The 21,104-nt window shown below is 46.4% G+C and overlaps 1 protein-coding gene across 1 annotated transcript in view; it reads left to right on the top strand.

The window, feature by feature from the left end:
• The first annotated feature begins 2,406 nt into the window (after window positions 1–2,406).
• Window positions 2,407–21,104, top strand: part of LOC141464295 (vascular endothelial growth factor receptor kdr-like) — a 131,346-nt gene continuing 112,648 nt past the window's right edge. Inside the window, exon 1 of the mRNA XM_074147101.1 lies at window positions 2,407–3,142. Within this exon, the coding sequence (XP_074003202.1) occupies window positions 3,079–3,142 (64 nt within the window). The 5' untranslated portion in view covers window positions 2,407–3,078. The remainder of the gene's footprint in view (window positions 3,143–21,104) is intronic.

Genomic DNA, 21,104 nt, shown 5'->3' on the forward strand with positions numbered 1-21,104 from the left:
ACTCTTCCCATCTGTACAAAGAGAACACACTGTTGTGTTGGGGAAGTCTGCTCTGCTTTGGAAAAGCTCTAGCAGGTTGCTAAAGGCATGTGAAGATGCTCGGGAACAAAACATGCCATTCTCACAACCGTATTTTTGATTCTGCATATTTGGAGGGAGAAAATACAGAATTATTAATAGTTCCCTGGACCGTTTGGCCAGGTTCTCACACCAAATTCCTTGTGAAACTACACACTGTAGGCACTCAATCTCAGTTAAAAGATCAGTTAAGTTTATCAACAGATAAAAGATTACCTGGGGCGTTACACAAATACAACATGATTTGCTGGAAGCTGGTCTTTAACCTCCAAAGAATCCTTAAACACCTTCCTGTAAATCAAAAATAAACTACAGTCCTATAATTAAGCTAGAATTTTCATTCTCCAGTTAAGCTTCCTATAAGATTGCTCTTTGCTATTCCATGACTACGTAGTAGTCAGTTACAGCAACACAGATCTGGAGGACGTTGTCTGTTCTAAAAATTAATTTTAGGCATAGAAAATGCATTTGTCATCTTAAGAAGGATCTGGGCATTGATAGGAAAATTAACATTAACTGGTAACGTCGTGTGATGCTGAGGAAAGCATTTCTGATTTAACACTGTGCATGAGAAATGATGCTTCCTGTTCATAAACCTGGAAATAGCAGAGGCTGCTCTGTGTTCAATTTGTTGTTTGAATTTGGGACATTTCTACACCAGGTATCAATCCTGATCTTCTGAAGTGCCCGCTTTCCTTGCAGGATAACGCATGGATTTGTAACTCTCAGAACTGTACCACTTTGTACCACAACATCTCACTTTGCTCTAGAGCATTTTACTGTCGCACACATCCTTGTTAGCGCATTAAGAATTTAAGAGTACACTGAAAAGAGGCATGAAAAACTTCTTAATACCCTGATCCCAGTTCAGTTTCACTAAACCCCTTGATACACACACAGTACAAGGTCTAATGCCCCTGCCATCCTTCTCTTCTCCTTTCCAAGATGAACCGAGCAAGAGAAACAAAAAATGCAAACAAACACTGTCATTCAGCCACGGGGACTGACAGCGCTTTACTGTGAGGCTGGAATCGGTCATTTAACCCCAGTCCCTCATTTGTGGCGTTACTGGGAATGACAATCTGTGTGGGCAGCTGTAGAGCTTCCCCCACTCCCTTATTATCAGTATAGTGCAGTGGTTTGTGTACGTTAAAAGCCATATAACTGGTGTGTGCATTGCAATAGCACAGAATAGCTCCCTCCCCGTCGCAGAAGTGCCCCTTGGGTGCAGTGGGACATCCCCCAGGACAGCTGGCACTAGCAAAGGACAGTGTCTGACCCTCGCAGCTGAGGCTGTGCTGGTCCAGGAGGCACCAGTGGCTGAAGGAGCAGCCCAGACCCGGGAAAAGACTGTGCTCTCCCGGGGTGGGGGATAAAGGGGACACATCTGCGTGTCCCCTGCCAAAACCACACTGTCCCCCAGCATGGGGAGCGCTCGCCCCTGCTGAAATCTTGCCAGGCACAGCAAGAGGGAAGGCACGCAGAGAGGTGGGAAGCCTCGACGTGTGGGTGGATCTGTCTACACCCAAGAGCCTGGAGATAATGCTCAGGTGACACAGAGGCAGCTGCTACGAGAAACCCATGAGAGATCAGGGGGCAGCTGCGTTATAGAAATAATAACTCCATGAGGGTTGCGTGGAATATCCTAATCAAGCAAGAAACTTTCTCCAAGCCCCAAGAGCAAGTGGGTGGCTGCCACAAGAAGGGAGGCAGCAGGGCAGGGAGGTGGCATTCCAGCAGGATACACCGAGCGGCACGAAGAGAACCCCAAACTGCTAAAAAACCCGGGAAAGGGGGGCAAAGACAGCCCTCCTGCAAGGGACGCTGCTTCTCAGGCGGTGTCCCTTCCCCATGCCCTAGAGCCCCTAGACCCCTGAAGCCGGAGGGGGGGGTGGGGGGTGGGATGCTGTCACCCTGGCTGCCTTTGGGGGAAGCAGGGCAGGACTGGGGGGAGATGTTGCCACCTGATGCTCCCGCAGCTCCGGCTTTGCAGGGAGAGGCAATGCTGGCAGGCAACGGGGGACAACTCGGCTCATTTCTTTGCCCCATCTCAGGCAGCGGCAGCAGCAACAGGAAATCCAGGAGCTCTGTGAAATGACAGGGAGGGAGGGAGAGAGAGTGAAGTCCCCTTGCCTCGGCTGGTGACGTCTCTCCTTCCTCTTTTTTTTTTTTTTTTTTTTTCCTGTCCCTATAAAGAATCTCGGGCTCGCATCAAACTTCCCAGCGAAAGCCAACCAAACCCAGAGGGGTGGGGGAAAAGGGAGAGAGAACCCCCTAAGGCGGGCTCTGGCCATGCCCAAGCCCCGCTGCCTGCCCGCTGCCCGTCCCGGCGTGTCCCCCGGCAGGTAGCCAGGCTGGGGGACCTGGAAGCTCCCTCTCGTCCCGCCTCGCAAAACTCCCTGGAGCTGAGAGATTCCTTCTTCCTCTGCAGCACCTGCAACTCCCTGGATAAATACATCTAAGAGGCTTTTCAGTTCGGCCGCCTTATCCCAAACTCCAAGCGAAAGGACTGCTCGGAGCAGCGACTCACTGACTGGAGGAAACTTTTTTGCCAAACTTTTCTGGTGTCTCGCTCTGCTTTTTAACTCCTTGAGTTACTTCGCACCACCCAGGCGGGCTGGGGAGCCTTCTCCTAACCCTCCCTCCCCCGGCACCCCGGGAGTTAGAAAAAGGAGGGGGAAAGGAGGAATAAAGTTATTGTGGAAAAGGGGGGGAGGAAAAAAAAAAAGACACCTCGAGAGGAGAAGAAGGAAAACAAACTCCGCAGCCCAAGGATGAAGCGGTGAATGGAAAGAACAATTTAACTGGAATCAACAAGTGGGAACTTCTGCACGCCTTGTTCTTCCCCTCCCTCCCCGCTCCAGCCCGCCGGCTTTCAGGAACTTCTTGCTGGAAAGAAAACTTGTCCCGGTTTGCGGACTTCTCTCCTCGCAAGGGATCTGGCTGTCAACCTCCCCCCCCCAAAACACAACACAAACACCCCTGGCCAAGGCACCGGAGATGCTCCCCAGGGCGAGCGCTGCCCTGGCCGTCTATGCCCTTCAGGGGCTGCTCCTGATGCACGGTAAGAGGCGTTCACACGGGGGTTTCTCCTTCTTCCCACCCTCCTCCAATTCCCGATGATCCCACGGGAGATCGTTGGGGCAGCTCGGGTCGGCGAGGGGAGGGGGGCGCGGAGAGCCGCGGGGGAGAGCTCCGTGGAGCCCCCGCGGCTCTCCGCGCCCCCCTCCCCTCGCCGACCCGAGCAGTTGCGGGGGTTCCTCCTGATTTTCGCCGCTATCAGAGATTAATGAGATTTGGAAGAGTTTTTTTCCGCCCGCCCTGTGACTCTTCCCAATCTCGTTAAGCGTCAGGATTTCACTGGATTCACCCCGCTCTTCGGTCGTGACACCACAAATCGCGTCAGGGAGACGGGCTGTTACTTACTGGGGAATTCCTTCTGGCAGAAATGATGATTATTTTATAAATATATATTTTTTTTTTTTTTTGGGGGGGGGTGGTGGTGAATGTATTTCCCAGCACAAGACTGGCGCTTCTTTAGCATATCGTAATCTATTTGTAGTTTGATATCAAGAGGATAGCTTCTGGAAACACTGTGAAGCATCACTGTCCTTGATTTTCTTGGATTCATTCAGGGATTTAATGCATTCCTGCTGCAGACAGGAATTGATTGGCAAGCATTAACCCCAGTGCATTTCACGTATCCCCTGCAGCACCTTCCCCACGGTTACCTACAGAATAAATAGAATTATAGCATCACAGCATAGTTTGGGTGGGAAAGGACCTTTAAAGGCCATTTAGCCCAACGCCCCTGCCATGAGCAGGGACATCTTCAATGAGATCCAGTTGCTCAGAGCCCCGTACAACCTGACCTTGAATGTTTCCAGGGATGGGGCATCCACCACCTCCCCGGGCAACCTGCACCGGTGGCATTGCTGGGAATGACAATCTGTGTGGGCACCTTTCACCACCCTCTGTGTAAAAAAATTCTTCCTTATATCTAGTCTAAATCTTCCCTCTTTTAATTTAAAACCATTACCCCTTGTCCTGTCGCAACAAGCCCTGCTAAAAAGTTTGTCCCTATCTTTCTTATAAGCCCCCTTTAGGTACTGAACGACCACAGTAAGGTCTCCCTGGAGCCTTCTCTTCTCCAGGCTGAAACAGCCTGAGATTATGCTCCAAAGGGCTTATCCAGCTTTTTTTCTTATCCAAGAAAAACCTGAAGCAGCAAAGCTTACAGATAAAAAGGACACCCTCCATCTACCACAGAAACCCTGGTGACCCATGGCAGCAGTGTCTCAGTTAACCCTGGAGAAGGCAGTCACGCCGGACACCAGAACCCACACCTTGAGCTGCACCTGGGGCACAGGAAGCTCACCCAGCCCTCGGAGAATTCCCGTGATGTGCTCCATCTGGCTGACACGTGCGTGTGCAGCCAGCCCCATGTTGCCTTAGTTTTAACAGCTGAATACTCTGGAAAAGTTGCCCATAGAAGGCATATTACCAGAAAGCCAGTGTGATTTCCACAAAGGCATAAATTGCCCCAGACTTTGATTGGTCAGAAAGAGATAATGCCAAGCCTTTGGCAGAAGGGAGAAAGTGTGTCTTGCCACAGGTGCTCCTGAGGCTCCAGGATGAAGCAGAATATTGTTACTGAGGAGGTGGGTGAAAAACCTGGCTAGAGATGCCACCCACATTTCAGGGCTGACGTGGGTCCTTTCTTATCAGTAAGGACCTAATATTTTGGCTAATATCAGGCCAATAAGGCCTAATAATTTTGGTCCTAATAGCTTTGGAATTTGGTCCAGATTCCCTTTCCCATCAGTGCCAGGCACAGAGAAGGCAGAGAGAAGGCAATGGCCTCATCCTGGGGCAAAGAAAGGAAGGCAGGCACATCGCTAACTGTCCCTGGAGGCAAAGGCTGATGATGGATTTGGAAGCAGTGTTATGGATGCCAGACCTTTGTCCATCATTAGGAAAAGATAATATGTTAGCACTGTCTCTGTGTGCCCTAATTAGGCTGGAAGCCAAAGTGCAACAGGGCCAGGAAGTTGGAGGATTCCTGATAGTACTGATGTTACTGAGGTATTAACTCCTCAATCGCCTTTCCCTCAAAGTTCATCTCCAACAATGAATTCAATGAAACTCTCTTTGACCTCCCAAGGCACTAGAGGCACAAATCTATTCTGCAGGCGGTAGGTTAAACCTTCTCTGGGACTTTTGGGGTCAAAAAACTTCTTTACTTTAAGGGTAACAGAGCCCTGGAACAGGCTGCCCAGAGAGGGTGTGGACTCTCCTCTGGAGATATTAAACACTTGCCTGGATGCCGTCCTGTGCAACCTGCTCTGGGTTACCCTGCTTTGGCAAGGTAGTTGGACAAGATGATCTCCAGAGGTCCCTTCCAACTCCTATCATTCTGTGATTCTGTGAAAATTAGGCACAGTTGCGCTGAAGAGGGTGACTCTGATTGAAATCCGATTTCATCTGCAATGCAGATGGAAGATTTTACAGCCATGAAAGACATTGGGTACCTGAGGTGTTGAGTGAGGGCCGAGGTGGCCGAGGGACACCTCCCTGGTCAGGACTTCCCAGGTGCCCAAGTGAAAGGATGCTCTCTCAGCTCATACCAAGCAGCCTGAGTGCCCTCTCCTTCTCCAGCAGCTGATGGCAACCGTGCTCTTGTTACCTTCTGCCACGGCTGCCGAGGTGCTGCAGATGCCAGGGGACAGGAGTTACCCACAGCCATTAAATTCATCTAGATCAAGGGATGGTCTCCTTTAGGGAACTCGTAATTTATCCAGTGCTTTCAGTCCTTGGGGGTGTTTAGCAGGGGGGAGAGACCATGCAAACATCATCCCAATAATGTCCTGCCTTATTATAGAACACAGCTTCAAAATGTTTTATGCGTCTTTAAATTTCCTAAGACAGTTCTACAAGTATCATTAAATTTCCAGTTACTTTTTGCTTATTACACAGCTTATGCTCAACTCCTTAGAGTCCTAGTTAGGGTCTATCTGCTCAAAACTTAAGATGCATTAATTATTGTGCAGATATTGGCACGTGTTTTAGGTACGGAGTGGGTTGGTTAAAAACCAGCCCTTTAAGAACCAATCTGCAATGAATTTTTGTCACTAGCAACACCTTATATCTTGCATGAAAAATTTAGTATCTTTTACCCCCTGCCATTATCATAAAAAAGTTTTTGATATATGAGCAATCCAAATAGTTTTTCAAGTATTGGAGTAAACTCAGTAATTTCAGTGATTTAATACTGGAAAACTAACAAGAGTCAAGAATAAAAATCAGGTCCTGATGGATCGCTTTGAAATTAAAGCACATTTGAACTAGATTTTTTTTTTGTTTCATTTTGCAACCCTTTCTACAAACAGAATATACCAGGATGGGCAATTTAGCTTGCTATAACATTTAAATTATACCAGGTATGAGTAGCTAAGTCAAAAGCATCAGGAGCCCGGATTCCTCCGGGTTTGCCGGCTGGGATGCTCCCTGCATGTAGCCGGGGAGGCTGCGGGCTCAGGGATGCGCTGGTGCAAATCAGAGGGATGAAGGGTATGGTCCTGCCTGTCTCTGAGGCACTCGGTGCTGGCAGGTTGAGGACTGGAGAGCTGACAACTTGGGCTGTTGATCAGTTCTAGTAAACCAAAAATGTCTCTCTTAATTGGTGTTATTCCTAAACATTTGCTTTACTGTGGGAAAATGTTATAAAAAGCAGAGAAGACTTTTTTTAAGATCGTGATATATGAGCCTCCTGCCTGAAGCTGCCACATTCAAAACCAACTGGAAATCTCTTTACACTAATTGGTCCATTTTAGGCAAGGAAAAAAATGTAAAGTATTTCTGAATACTCCCTCAACTTCTAAAAAACAGCATCATACCCAAAAGAACACTGAGAATACAAACCAGATTGTTTGTTGAAGGTTTCTGTTGTAAGGACTTACAAAATTTTTAAAAAATATTTATCTGTGCAGATTTCCCCAGTGGTCTGCTAATACCTATCAATCTAAATAAGAGCAATGAGGTACATTTGAGTTATCTCTGGCCTTTCATACATTCTCTGAATTGTTCATTTTATGGTGAAGTATTTGTACAAAGCAATAGCTCAATCTACTTCAGTTTGAAGTAATATATCAAGTTGGGCTGAATATATAGTGTTTATGTTGCCAGTGGGTTTATGCACAAGGGTGAAAGGTTTCCAGCCACCCCAGGAGAGTTCTTGGGTACAGCCAGGGGTAGGTGATCTGGTTTTTTTGTGAGTTTGTCTTCCAAATTGCCAGCACAGTTTGAAGGAGGGTGAAAATCTTCCCTGTGCCATATACATTTCAAGATGAATCTTGTCTTTTGCTTCCAAAGCCATTTGGAAAGTAGATGCACAAGGGTCACTTGATCATCAGCAAAGGACAGGATGAGTAAAGAAGCTGCTTTCAGTTTACATTGCAAAACGGTTTTGGGGGCAGCAGCAGCAACCTGCATTTTTTAAAACTAAGCAAGAAATTTCCAGGAGGCAGCGTTTGACTTTCAGAGGGAGTAGGAGAAGGACATTGAGCTTTGCCCAACAGAACTTCACAGGCTTAGGTTGATAGTTCCTCCGATCAGCCTTGCTCCGCCTTCCATTTTTGCTCTAAATCAGTCTGATGTCATTGGAATGGGAATTACAAGTGGAAGTAATTAAAAGATGTTTGGAACATCTAAACAACAGCTAGGAACAAAATAGATCTGTCCCTAGTGTTTTCCTTCAGAAAGGACACGATGGCTTTGCAGTGCCCATCGAGACATTTCTCTTCCTCCAGTCCTCGCCTTTGCACAGAGCATCCAACTGTACTCAGTCGCAGTGACCAAAGGAAAAATTAGCTACTTAAATAACCTGGCATAAAACGTGCGTAATAGAGAACCAATCTCTCCTCACCAAGTTAGGCACTTCTCTAATTTTTCTTTTTAAGGCCACAGAGAAAAGAGTAGAAGCTGCCAAAATCAACCAGCCAAGGTTATTATCTGGAAATGGCATTTAATATAAGCGCATGCTTGAAGCTTGCCCCAGGGAGCAGAACTTTCGCAGCAGAGAGCTTGCAATCATCAGAAGCAAGGCAAGATTAGAACAAATCATGTGAAGCAAGGTTTTCTGTATGAGAGGTGTGACCTTAGAGACTTGTCCGTGAGCCGCTGCCTCAAGTGGGGAAGCAGGAAGGTTCAGAGAAGGTAGGGACTCCAAGCTCAGGAGGCCGTGATGAGCAAAACTGATGGCTGCCTGTTTTGTGTAAAATCCTCACTGCCCGAGCGCTGAACACGTGTGGGGGAGCCCCAGCTCACCCCAAACCAGGTATTAACATCAATTCCGAACTGAACCAGGCAAATCTTGTGACTGCTTTTACAAGCTGATCATGTCTCCTGCACTCACCAATAACTAGAATACAAAACGGGAAAGAATCTCTTGGATCAAGTTCAGTCCCCGCTGTACAGAGGTGAATCTGGAGCGATGGGGCTTTGCCGTAGCTGAGCCAGGGACACAGTGGGACACAGCCCCACTGGCATTACTCTCTATGTACCCGAGTGGCCCTCTAAGCTCTGTGCTTTCAAAGGCTTTGGAAATATAAGCAGCGAATTCGCACACTAAGTGCAGCCGAGCTACCGCCCTGTGCAAATGTAGTTAACTTTGGTATTAGGCTGCTACTAACAGTGTAACACAGCCGTGTGCTCTGATGGACAGAGAGTAATGTGGACTGCTTTTGAGACAGTCCAATACCCTCACCTCCAAGTCCTTGGATTAGTTGGTCTTTACAGCACATACTTTTTGTCCTCGCTACATCCTACACCCCTCTCGTGCTCTCCCCCTCTTTCCTGGATGTCTCCTCAACTCCCCTCAGGGCTCAGGATTCCTTGAATTGTTACATTAGAAAAAGCCAAGAGGAATTTATCGGCCTTTCCATAACAGGAGACTGCACAGTCTCTCTTCCCTGTACTAAAATGAAGTTTGCCTTTAAAATTGTGCCTGGTGCAGAGATTTTGGCAAGCTAAAGTGGGATTGCCTGCAACCTGTGGCTGAATCTCTTGTTTTCTGCAAGCAGACGCACTAAGTGTTCCTGCTGCACTCAATTTTACAAGAAGCAATTTTTGCAAGGCTCCCGCCCCAATATCTAGAAATGCAGAAGAAGCCACAGTGAGTGCGTGGGGTGTGTGTAACCAGGGTTTGGGGCTTTTCTTGTGGCTCTAAGCAGTAAAGATTTTAGCGCTGAGTCCTTGAAATTACTGAGCAAGAAGGAAAGAACCTCGTCTAACCCTTCAAATGAAGAAAGGCTGAACAAGCCAGTTTTCCTTTGTGCCCTGCAGGGAATGGCAAAAGCATATGGTCCCTAAGAGTTCAAAATTCAGCCAAAAACCAAACTCAGGCCCAGAATGTAAAGGAAATATAGGGACCAGCCTTCTATTTTCAGATCACTTGCCTTTGTCTTCTGCATTTCCACATAGGTTTCCTTAGATCTTCCTGTGTTTTTCTGAACTGTGGGAACATGATTGCCAAGGAAGTAGAGAGGGGAGTTTTCAGCCCTGCTGGGATTGTTCTTGATTTGAGGGTCAAGGAAACTTGACCTAGTCATTACCTGTTCCATTTTTTTTTTTTACAAAATCTCCGTGAATCTAAAACACCTCAGCCAAAACGTTTGCTTCCTTAGAGCCCGCAGCTCAGAACTCGCACACCTTAAATTCTTCCTTACAGATATACTAAGGTCAGTTTGCAGGAAAAGGACCAAGCACCATGGGGCTACTTTGCCTATTCCTCTTGAGCTGGGAGTAAAATGGGACTGCTCACTGGGGTACTCCACACAAATACACAGCAGATACACATATACACATTCTGTAAAGCGTTCATCCTGTTTGCCATTAACTCATATCTCACTAACTGAAATCAGTGCTGAATACAATAATTTAGAAGTTAAAGCAATTTCCTCCCTGTCCCTAGAAGCCTGCAGTGGGTGATGTGAGCGTGGGGCCCCCCAGAATCCCAGTTCTCATCCTCAATTCCCTCACAGCTACTGAGAAGGGCTCACTTTGGCCTTTTGTAGCCATAGGGATCATCCCTGAAAGCTGATACTGAGCCTGGACTTCCGCAGCTTTTGGGTTGGGTTGCTCAGGGGTGGGTGTTTCAGATCTTTCATGTGCAGATGCCTACGACAGTGTGTCCTCCAGGAGTTATAAAACGTGTTTTTCCCCTCTGCTTCTTCACTTGTTCTTCCAGCTGCCTGAAGCCGGCTCCCTGAGGGGCCGTAACACATGCCCACACAGTAGCTTTTGGAAGCCCTTCTTGTGGGCAATCCTAATTACAATACGCCTTCATACAGGAAACGGCTGTTGGAAGAGATTGCCCAGAACCCTTAACAGGAAGGCGCATGCGAGAGTGTTTGAAAGGAGGGAAGTAAAGCGCTGTGGATTATCAGTTGCAAACCTCAAGGTCTCTGTCTTTACTTGCAGCAAAATAAATCCCCCAGGTGCCGTGTTGTCCGGCACTGGGTCACTAGCTACGTCCCCCACCTCCGCTTAGGGAAGGGTACCCGCTCCAATCACTGCCGACTCACTCCTGAATTAATGTTATCATTGCTAATTGGCAAAGAGAAGGGAAGGGACTTCATGAGCATCCACTACGTAAAAATGTAGGTACTACTTTGCTCCTTTACCCGTGAGGAATATCAGAAGCAATAATAATGCAGTGCCCAGGTGCATTATTGGGAAAATGTTTTTCCCAGCTCTCCTTCTGGATGTGCATGAGGCGAGGAAGTTGTATCAGCTCTTGCTGCATGACACAGCAGGACAGAGCTAAACAGCAAATTTGGCTAGTTAAAAGGGGTTTGTACTGTTACAATTAAAGGATGATTCAAGGGAATCTAAACAATGATGTCACCCTGAGAACCTTTTAAACACAATTTAAGCTATTACATGGTGTGAAGCAGAGAGAATTGGCTAACCTTTCGGCCTGCCACATTTTTTTCTCTACAAATGGATGATGTCTGGATTATTCTCATTTCATGTTCATGCTCTTGGGACAAGCTTTCCTCTCAGTTACACAGGTTTAAAGCTGTAGCTTGGCTGAAGACAATAGCCTGTCTTTGAATTTGCCTTTGTGTGACCGAGAACATTTATTTTATTATGGTTGTTTATACATTTTTTTTTGGTAGAATCTGAGTGAGAAAAGAACTGGCTGAAAGCTGCTCTCTCACTGCATGCTTTATAAAGGTAGAGATTTCACCGATCTTGCTGGAAAATCCTGATTTGGTTTGGGTGGGAAAATTCACTGTGAGAAAGTAAAGTAACCTGCTCACTTTGCTAGGAGGAAGGAAAGCCGGTGTGTGGCCCCTGCACTGAGACTGCAGCAACATCCAGTTGCGTGAGGCAGCCCAACAACCCCTGCTGCTACTCCTGAACGCTCCGGCGTCCGCTCTCACTTCACATTTATTTTGGCTTTGATGATCCCATTCTGCTAAGCCTCCTGGAGGCTCTCATGCTTAAAACAACTTTCCTTCAGTCTTGGCAAATTTTCTATTGAGTAAGGATGGAGCAAACAGCTAAGGCAAGAGAACAGGGTTTGGCCCAATAGGAATTACCAGAGAGAGTAATTAATCCTCGCAATCCTATGTCAGCATGAACCGAGTGGAGCATGGGATAGGGAGGGATTCCCCGGGGCAGAGCCTCCTCTGGCTGCGACCTCAATGGAGTTGGCCCTGAAATCTCACTCTGAAAGAGCCGTGCGTTTCTCACAGCTCATCATCCCACTCAGTGATGACTTTTCCAAATATAATGATACCGTGGGTCTCTGGGAAAGTAAGGCCCGGTTGTTACCGTGAAGCAGCTAATGATCCCGTTAACAGTTTTATTACTTAATCCACTGATCCGTCAGGTTCTGACTTTGTCCAGAAAGGAGATAAACCAATTCTTTGGTGTGATGTATTTATAGGTTTGGAATTGCTCCGGGGTTTCTAGGTTGTGCTCGCATTTGGATTGTTTTCTCACGGCTTTCCCACCAAGTCAAATAAACATGGGTAGCTTCATTCTCTGGGTCAATTTGGGCAATATCACCTTGTCCTAATGAAAGAGAAGTGCAGGTCAAAACAAAGACCCAGTATGGGATGACTGCTGGGATGAAGGAACTGTCTGGGCAAGGTGAATTCAGGGAGACAGCAGGCTGCTGAGCAGGGAATGTCAAAGGTTGATCTTTATACCAAGGATAAAAATATTTGGTATAATATTAGCCATGTACTTTGCCATTTTTATTGTTGTTTACTTTGCATTTGAAATCTAATGTTCAAACCTATGTGAAGAAATGACATTCTTAATTTAATTCAATAACTCATCAAGTAGTGTGCTGCCTTCTGGTTACTGAAGTTGATCTCTATTGAATTCTGTGCATAACTATGGTTGTTATTAACATTAAATTACTAACCTTCTTTTCCTAATGTACCATCCAGCATGTCAGAGCATGGTATACAATATCATCTAGGGCAGGCAGCCACAACAGGCACTGAGACATCCCACAAGTCTACAAGGGCAGACTAATGTTCCCAGGAGAAAGGCTCTCCTTTTCCCATCCCTAGAACATGTGTACAATTGGGTTTAACATTCTTCAGGACAGTATCTTCAGCTTTCTGGAGGGTTTCTGGCAGAAGGACAAAAGAAGAGGAAAGGAGACGGTTTTGTCTGGGTATAAATCTCCATTTTCATTTGCCAAACCTGGCTGGCAATTTTGAGAAAATCAGGGCCGTAAAGCTGAAAATTCTGTGCTCAAAGTGGGATTAATGGAAAAGCTAAAACTGAGCTAGTTTTGATTTCCATGGAGTAGAGTTTGCATGGCTGCAGTTCAAGGCCATTTGCTCTTCCACTGTACAATACCACAGTATCACTGCACTTTAAAACATTAATATAGGCTTTTAAATGCTCCATGGATTCGTGTCTGGCATTGAGCAATGCAACTTTGACACTCTGCCTTTCTGTCTATCTGTGCCTGGGACCTCCCTCGGTCTGACCACTTGACCTAAAAATTTTGGACTCAACATCTTTCTGATATAACTGATCTCGTTTTCAAGATAGTTTACATTAAAAAGAGAAAGGTGTCCTTTTGAAACAGGCAGCTATTGCTTGGGAAAACAGGAATAATCACTGTAAGATAAATGACTGGGTTGAATCAGTTTGGCCAGAAATAGAAGACACAAAGCTGACAGCGTGAATCTCTTACCAGCGTAAATCAGATTCTTTTGTAAAGGCAACTACTCGGTCCAGGGTCTGCAAGTGCCTTGGGCGGCTCTCGCTGCCTGTGCAGTACTGCGGAGTGTCCTTTAGGGGCTGGTTTGCTGCACTAAAAAAACTCGCTAAAGATTTTCTCCTTGTGCAGAGAGGGGTTAGAGGGATGTGCATTCACACAGATGCGGTGCTGTCACTACCCCTTCTCCTCAGGTGGCTGCTTCTGTCCTGGGTCACACCTAGTGCGACCTCACTTTGTGATGGATAAGGTGGAAATCACTTTAATGATGAACTAGCCCTTTTCCTGAACAAAAGGCCAAGTGTGATCTATAATCCAGAGCCCAGTGTTTGATGATGTGTATGAGGAAAATAAAATACTGAAGGCTTTATTCTACGATGCTGGGATTGCTATTACAGGTTCTGGACAATTCTTTCTATGTGTTTCTTTTGCATTCTTGGAGAAGCAATGATAGCTGATACTGACATCTTTAAAGCCATCACCATCATGGCTCAGGATAAACACTTCACCTTGGTGAATCAGGGAGCTAATGCTTTGCAGAGCCATTGCTTTGGGCTGCCGATTCTTTAATTCCCAGACTGAATATATCTGGTCTTGTCTGGTGTCACCATACGCAGTCTCCTTAAATCTAGACCTAGGGTAACCAGACTTAAAAAGAGACAGTAAAAGACCTTAAAGAGCATCATTAGGAGAGTCCAGGACAGGCCAATTCCTTCAGTCATCTTTCTTGTTTTAAAATCTTTCTGCTTATCCCAGTCGTGGTCTTGACATCTGCTAGTAGGTGAAAGCAAAGTAGTGACACTTGGGTGTAAGGAGGGTATCTCAGGTGCTGAGCTCCTTGCAGTGAGTGTATAGGATAAAGGAATTGAGAGGAATTCTCAGCATACGCGGGGCAAAGGTCTCTCTTGAGCTCTTTCATTTAACGGTCGAAGTGATGTCCTTTAGTGTGCATTGTACTGCTAGCCTTTGAAAGGCTCCCTTTTTGTTTTGATTCTATATTGTTCAGAGTTAAATAGTAGGAAAAGAGAAATCTCTGCCACCATAACATTCTCTTATAGGTCTATTCATTATAGAGCCCGAGAGGAAACGGAGAGTCCCCTGGACAATGGGCTGATATACAAATGAGCATACATTAACTTTCTGTGGTTGTATAGTTCATTTTGGCTGCATTTCCTTTACATTCTTAGGAACGTGAACTCAGGCATAATTTGGTTTGATGTCTTCCTCTGCCTTGAACTGCTGTCTTGTTAGACATACTGCACGTCAAGCAGCCTCTCTGCAGGAATGGCCTGAGGTTGGAAGTGCTTCAGCAGAGGTGGTGGTGCATTGAGGGACACTTTTGGAGTGAGTGGGAAGACCAGGAACAGAGGAGACCAGGCCAGGTCTGTGGGTTTGGGCTGAACTGGGGGATGGATGATGGGGTGCTGCTGGCCAGATGCCATGTTCCAACCAACAAGGATGTCAGGTGGGTTGGACACAAGCCTTGATTTTTAAGTAACTCAACTTCGGTCCCCTCTCCTTTGACAGACACCTTAGGGGAGCTCACTTGGGTCACATCTGCAATGGTTTTGGCAGCACTAACTCCAGAACAGGGGCTGCAGCAGGGTATGATACAGGAACTCCCAGAATCTCTGGATGGGAAATGGCTGATGGAATTACAGCTGTGTTCACTGCCCTAATTAATGTGGACAATTTGCTCAGGACCACAGCTCGATTGCTGCATGAACTGCGCTCTTCAGTTCATAGGTACCACCCAAACCTGTAGTGCTTTGGGCACTTTGGCACTGCATTCCTCTGCAGCACAGGTATGTTTTCTGCTTTTGTGCCTCTGCTCTTCTTCTGTAAACCAGGGAGATTAGCATTTCCCTTCCTCCTTGGAGGGATGGGGCGATAAATGTTTTGAAGAGAAAAAACAGCTCAGGAACTGCAGTAGATTTACTTCATCTTTCACTTCCATCACCAGGGAAAAAGCCATTTGAAGTTACAGAGAAATTGAGGCATTTAAGGTTGTAAGGATTAGGGCTGGGATACAGCGAACTGTCAGAAATGAATCTCTCTCCTGTCCTCCAGACAGACTTCTATAGAACTGGGGTTTGGCTGTTGCTCTTTTGCACTGACATGTCGTGCTCTCACCTACTTTGCATGGGAACGGAGCCAAGCAGATGAAAAAGATTAGAGACTAGATCAGTCATTCCTACCCTGCCTTCTGCAAACAGCTTCGCGCAGTCTGAGGAGTGTGACTCCTGCTTCTGCAATGCTGCCTGTCCCATCCCAAAGGTGTGTCCCACACTCCACTCCCTGCTAACGCCGGCTTGCACGGCCTCTACACGTCCCGGGTACCACCAGGTGCACGGCAGCGATGCACAGGGCTTGCAAGGCTACAGTTCTTCTTGAATTTCTTTTAAAGCAGCACCTTCCTCAGCCTCTTGGCCCACACAGATGCACTAGGTTGCTAGTTTCCTCGGAGGAGTAATGAAGCACACACACAGGCGTGCACACATACACAGGTGCAAATGAATGCAGCGCCACTCCAATTGCAACTATATTCCAAAAAAGCCTCTTAGTTTTCATTCCGACTGTGTCTTCTGGCACAGAGAAATTTGCAAAGCTAATTTTCAGCTCCTGTCTAATGGATTCCCCTGCTGAGTGTCTGTTACAGTTAAAGGATTCCAGATTGAGAGTGCGTTCTCATCTCCCCTGCGCACATCTATGCTGGAGGTACTTCTTGGAGAGCTGGTTAATGAGCCTGGAGTGCGACCGAGTGTTCATGGGGAGCGTCCCCTCCTCCGTGGAGGAAGGTAGCCCTCACGCCCTTACAGCCCATTTGTTTTCTTACTGCTTTCACCCCAGTAGAAAGAAGGTGATTATAGGTATCAGACTGCACAAGGGAATATTGGATTTATCAAAGTTGAGAAGCACAAGGAGAAATCCCCCTCACTGGGAGCTCCGTTGTTTTGGAAACTTGCACACTTTTTGGGAGGAGGAAAGAGCTGCAGCTGAGCAGCATGAAGCTCAAAATACCCTCTGGCACTCCATTTCCTCCTTGCCCCCTGCGCTTGCCCCACTGGCCACCTTCAGAGGAGAGGGCACTGCTGCCCACACCGGATATTCACCTGTGCCAGCTCCTTCCAGCCCCTGCAGAAACCAAAGAGAGCCTTTCCCTGGATGATCCTGCAGCCCAGGGCAGAACTCGGAGCCAGTTTACTTGAGCTCTAATTCCTGCCATGCTGCAGGCTTCCTGCATGACCTTAAGCAAGATACTTATCTTATCTGTCTTCAGTTTCCAGCAGTATATAATCGCAATTACTTACCAACCTCACAAACATGTTGCAAGGTTAAATCCCTTTGTAAGCCATCTTGCAACTAATCTTAGAAATGCAGACTGTTATTATTATTATTATTATTATTATTATTGCCATTTTGGCACTGTCCTTTCTCAGCCATGGGTGTTTTGCTATGACATCTGTACCTACCCAATGCTACAACTAAGGTTTAAGTATCAGTTCCACAAAAGATTGTCTCATTTTGGAGCACAGTGTATTGGATCTTTTCCCCCAAAGGCCCTTAGAAGGTGTATGGCACGGCCATACAGAAAACAGATGATGAATGGCGCACACACAAACAGGACAACCCATTTCACGCATCCTCTTTTCTCATACCTGGAGACTAAACCTCTAAAGCTTATTTTAATATTTCTTAAGATTTTGTCTTGAGCAAGGGTGGGAAGAAGGACAAAAAGAGACATTGTTCCTCTTTGGAAAGCATTTTGTTTTTTCCAAGCAGCTGGCCAGGCAGATCTTTAAGTATTTACTGTAAGTACACATTTCCATCTCCAGCAGGTACAAAGACATCTCTGCTGGGACATCTTGGTAGGAGAGAAGCCAAAGGGACAAAAGGAGCCCAGGCAGGGTCAGGGCTGGAGCTGGGCATTGTGTAGGGTTAGGATGAGGGTCTGGGTTGGGGTTGGGATTAGCAGAGAGCAGTCTACTGCCTGAGCGTGAGTGGGGTTGCGAAGGTGATGCCAAAGGAAGATGGGAGCTGCAAGTCTCAGGGAATGAAGTGAGCTGGAGACAGTGGAGACAGAAGACCACAGTGCAGAAAGATACCCCAGGAACCAAAATGTCTCAGTGGAGATCTGTGTGGTGGTATCTGGAGGGCGAGGGAGGTATGAAGGTGTGCTGGCCATGCCTGGCTGGGGAGGGAGAAATCTGCCTCACAGAATGACAGTCATACACAGCTCTCAGGGAGCTGATGGGTTTATGGATGACGGCTATCAGGAATTCCTCACTTACCCTGGAACAAAGTACATATGTGACGCCAGCCCAGAAAGGCTACTAAACACTTAGCACCCATTCAGCCACTGCTTTCGATATATGTGACCAATAATCTGGCTCTTTTCACGTGTAGTTAAGACATCCAAAAAAGATCAAATTATTGAAGAGGTAGAAAGTTGATCTTTACCTCCAAGGCTAAGCTAGAGTTACAATTGCTTAATATTTTACTGAGCGGTTTCTCTCACTTAAAAGTGAACAGCATAAATGAGTTTTCACTGGAATATGCTATCCTGGCACTTTAATTAAGATGAAAATATATAGGTAAAACAAAATACCTGGGCATTATCAGTTTTCATGGCTATTATTCTATTTGTCAGCTGAGGTAATCCATTTGCTGCGTGAACTGCAGTGCTAAGGGTACGGTATCTTTGTGCTCAAAAGCAACATATTCCCAAGCATGTTGTCTTTGGCATGGCCAATATTTTATCTGCCAGAGCCAACGTTAATGAAAAATTCCTGAAAAATTCCACATTTCAACACAGCAATGCTCTGATGGGAATAACAATCTCTTCTGACCTCGTTCAAAAGCAGATATCAGGCAGGGTACAATATAGGGAGGTATTTCTGAACCCCCCTACCCAGGACTTTGGGTACTTTGTGCTAAGTTTGTGCTGCTTGCCTGCCTTTATCAGTGATACCAACACTGTCAGGTTGTGTACTCCCCGTAGTACCTGCATCCAAAATCAGCATTTCCCAGAACAGACACGCAGGCAGCCATAAACACTGGGTTGGCGAAACTAAGAACTGACTTCCAGTTGTGTTGCACAACAGTCTCATGTCTTTGAAACATTCAGAGTCACGCAGCAACTTTATAATGAGACCATGTTAGTATCACAGTGGATTCTCCCTTCTGGGACAATGCTGGTAAAGACACGAGTCTTTTTGACATGGGGGGTTAGGAATATTTGCGATCCATTACAGTCAACATTAGCCTAGATGATTTGTAATATATGGGCTCATGTCCTCATTGCATCGGACCGTATGGAAAACTAAGGCCAAGCAAATAAAGTTGTGAAATAAGAGCCCAGTCATAAGTAAGGTGGCCTTAAATCACTGTCACTGACTGCAAAGTGACAGTGCAGGGAAATGGAAGGAACTAGTTTACTTTGATTTGCATGAATTGAATTCACACAGCCATTTCCCTTGGGAGTTCAGAGTATCATGTACTTTTGTTGTAAGCAGGGTAGTACAAGAGGTTACCTGGTGTATGGGCTGTGGCACAATGAAATCACTGACTTGAACAAGAGAGGAGCCACCCTGAACTCCTTCAGTCCCTTCACTTGAGCCTTGCACAGCCAGACCATCCTTCCTTCTCTGAAAAGGCTTCTGGTCAAGGCCGTCCCCATGATGTGGGCAGGACTGGCAAGCCAAAGCTGCGGGAATTGTGGAAGATCCCAGCATAGGAAGGAGAGGCCATTCTCAGGAGACCTTGCACCCAAGATCAGAGACGTGTGCTGGGTTTCTTCATGTGGTGTAGGTCACTCAGTGAGTGGAGAAATAAATGAGCTTGTCAACAAGCAAGGAAAATCCCATGTAAACAGCCTCTGCACACACTATCCTACACCTGAAACCTTTAGGTTATATGCACACTTTGTGGGGCAGAACACAGAGGGCAAAGGAAAATCAAGACTTACAACTAACAGGCATCCAAAGTCTGCTTACTACACACACATCCCCACCTGACAAAAGGCAGGGCGAGCAGTGTAAGTTATTCCCCCCCTGTTGTCAGAGTCCACGATAGAGTCTACTATCAACAACCGCCTGTAATGCCCTGGAGACAGGAGAAAGCCTGACAGCACACAGATAAGAGCAGGAGCTGATTTGATGCTGTGGTCCAGCACATAGACACAATGCAGTGTAAATGCTCCGGTTTCAGCCCCTGGAAGGTCCTCTCTTGCCAAATTCTCCCCTCCCTTGGCAACTTTTTAAATGGCAGTTACTCAGTGGGCAGCGAGAGCACACCGTGTTCCTCCCGTGTAGACAAGATCTTTGATGTGCTCACACTCTGAGCTGTTACCTTTATTTCAGCTTTAAAAGGGATGCGCAGGGAGGGACAGGTTCTTGCCAATCACAGACTTGCCTAAATATTTATCTCTGCTAAAAACAGTTTAGTTTCTGGATTTAGCCCAGGGTTGATTCTGATGAGAGACATCAAACACAATGTACATGAATCAGGGACAGCACATCTGGCATTGCCTGTGTGCTGTAGGAATATAAATAAAAGAGCCAGTAAACTCCAGCTGGTGAGTTATTTGTACTGCAACAAGGCTGTCAGCTTTCTAATATCACCACCCAGTGAGAAGAGGGTGCCACGAATCACTTGGGGCTGCTCCGTGGTCCCCTGTTAGCATGTGTCTTTCTCTTTGCATGAGAGGACTCAAAAGTGAAGGATCATAAATACTTTTTTGAAAATTATTTGCAAGAGTGCTGAAAAGAGTGGTGGGGCAAGCCAGCAGTGCTGCCAATATTTAGAACATTTCACTGACACGATGATATTTTATTTTTGGAAGTATCTGATACAAACGTTCTTTTCCTGGAAAGATTCCTTCTCCTGCCTGCCTCCCCCGCCTCCCTCAGACTGCTGGTGCCAATATTTCTGTTGCAACTTCCTTGCTCCCAGCCGTTTCCTACTATAGATTTCCCTCCCCTCTCTCCTGGAGCTGGTGGTCCAGGTTGCACCCTGCATTGTTCTGCTGGCAAATCTCAGTGCCTGATTCTGCTGCCCACACAGAGGCACCTGGTGCTGCTCGGGATAACCCTGTAGCCTTCTAGCTCCTACTGTGGAAGGGCACAAGCATCACCGAGATGCCCTGTACCTGCCAGGATACAGGATGTCTCACATAACCCCCTGATCTTCTTCTTTATAGCATGGGCAGAACACGCTGCAGTGCTGCAAGGCCTGGATGGTACAGAGAATGGCCGCAGCTCTCAACCCATGTGCGTGGGGGCATTTAAGTACACACCACGTCTCACCACTTTCCATCCTCTCAACCAAGGGGAGCACTGCCCTCAGAATTGATAGTGCCCATTAGTGCCTTTTATTCCATCACTCTGCAAACCGATAAGATAAGCACAGCCTTTATTTGGGCAAAATTTGGCATGGAGATGTGAAGAGAAGCCTAGCAGCTGAGGGTTAAAAAAATTGCAAAATGCCCAAAGAGTCATTTTGATCACTTTAAACAAAATCATCCTGCAGAGCAGTCACGGAGAGAAACTTATCACATTACTTCCCTGATTAGCCCAGGACACCAATTTTAGGTACTGTTGAAACAGCGGAGGTCAAATTTACTATGGAGGGCAAAGATCAGTGATTCATTTTTCCTTATTCTTTATAGTAACGGTTCAGCTTGAAGAACAAAAGGGCCTAAAGTCAGAGAACGTTTGTTCTTGAGTCTTGCCAAAGCCTTCTTTTTTTTTTTTTTTTTTAATAAACCATC

The sequence above is a fragment of the Numenius arquata genome, chromosome 5 (assembly GCF_964106895.1).
Source record: "Numenius arquata chromosome 5, bNumArq3.hap1.1, whole genome shotgun sequence".
Lineage (NCBI taxonomy): Eukaryota > Metazoa > Chordata > Aves > Charadriiformes > Scolopacidae > Numenius > Numenius arquata.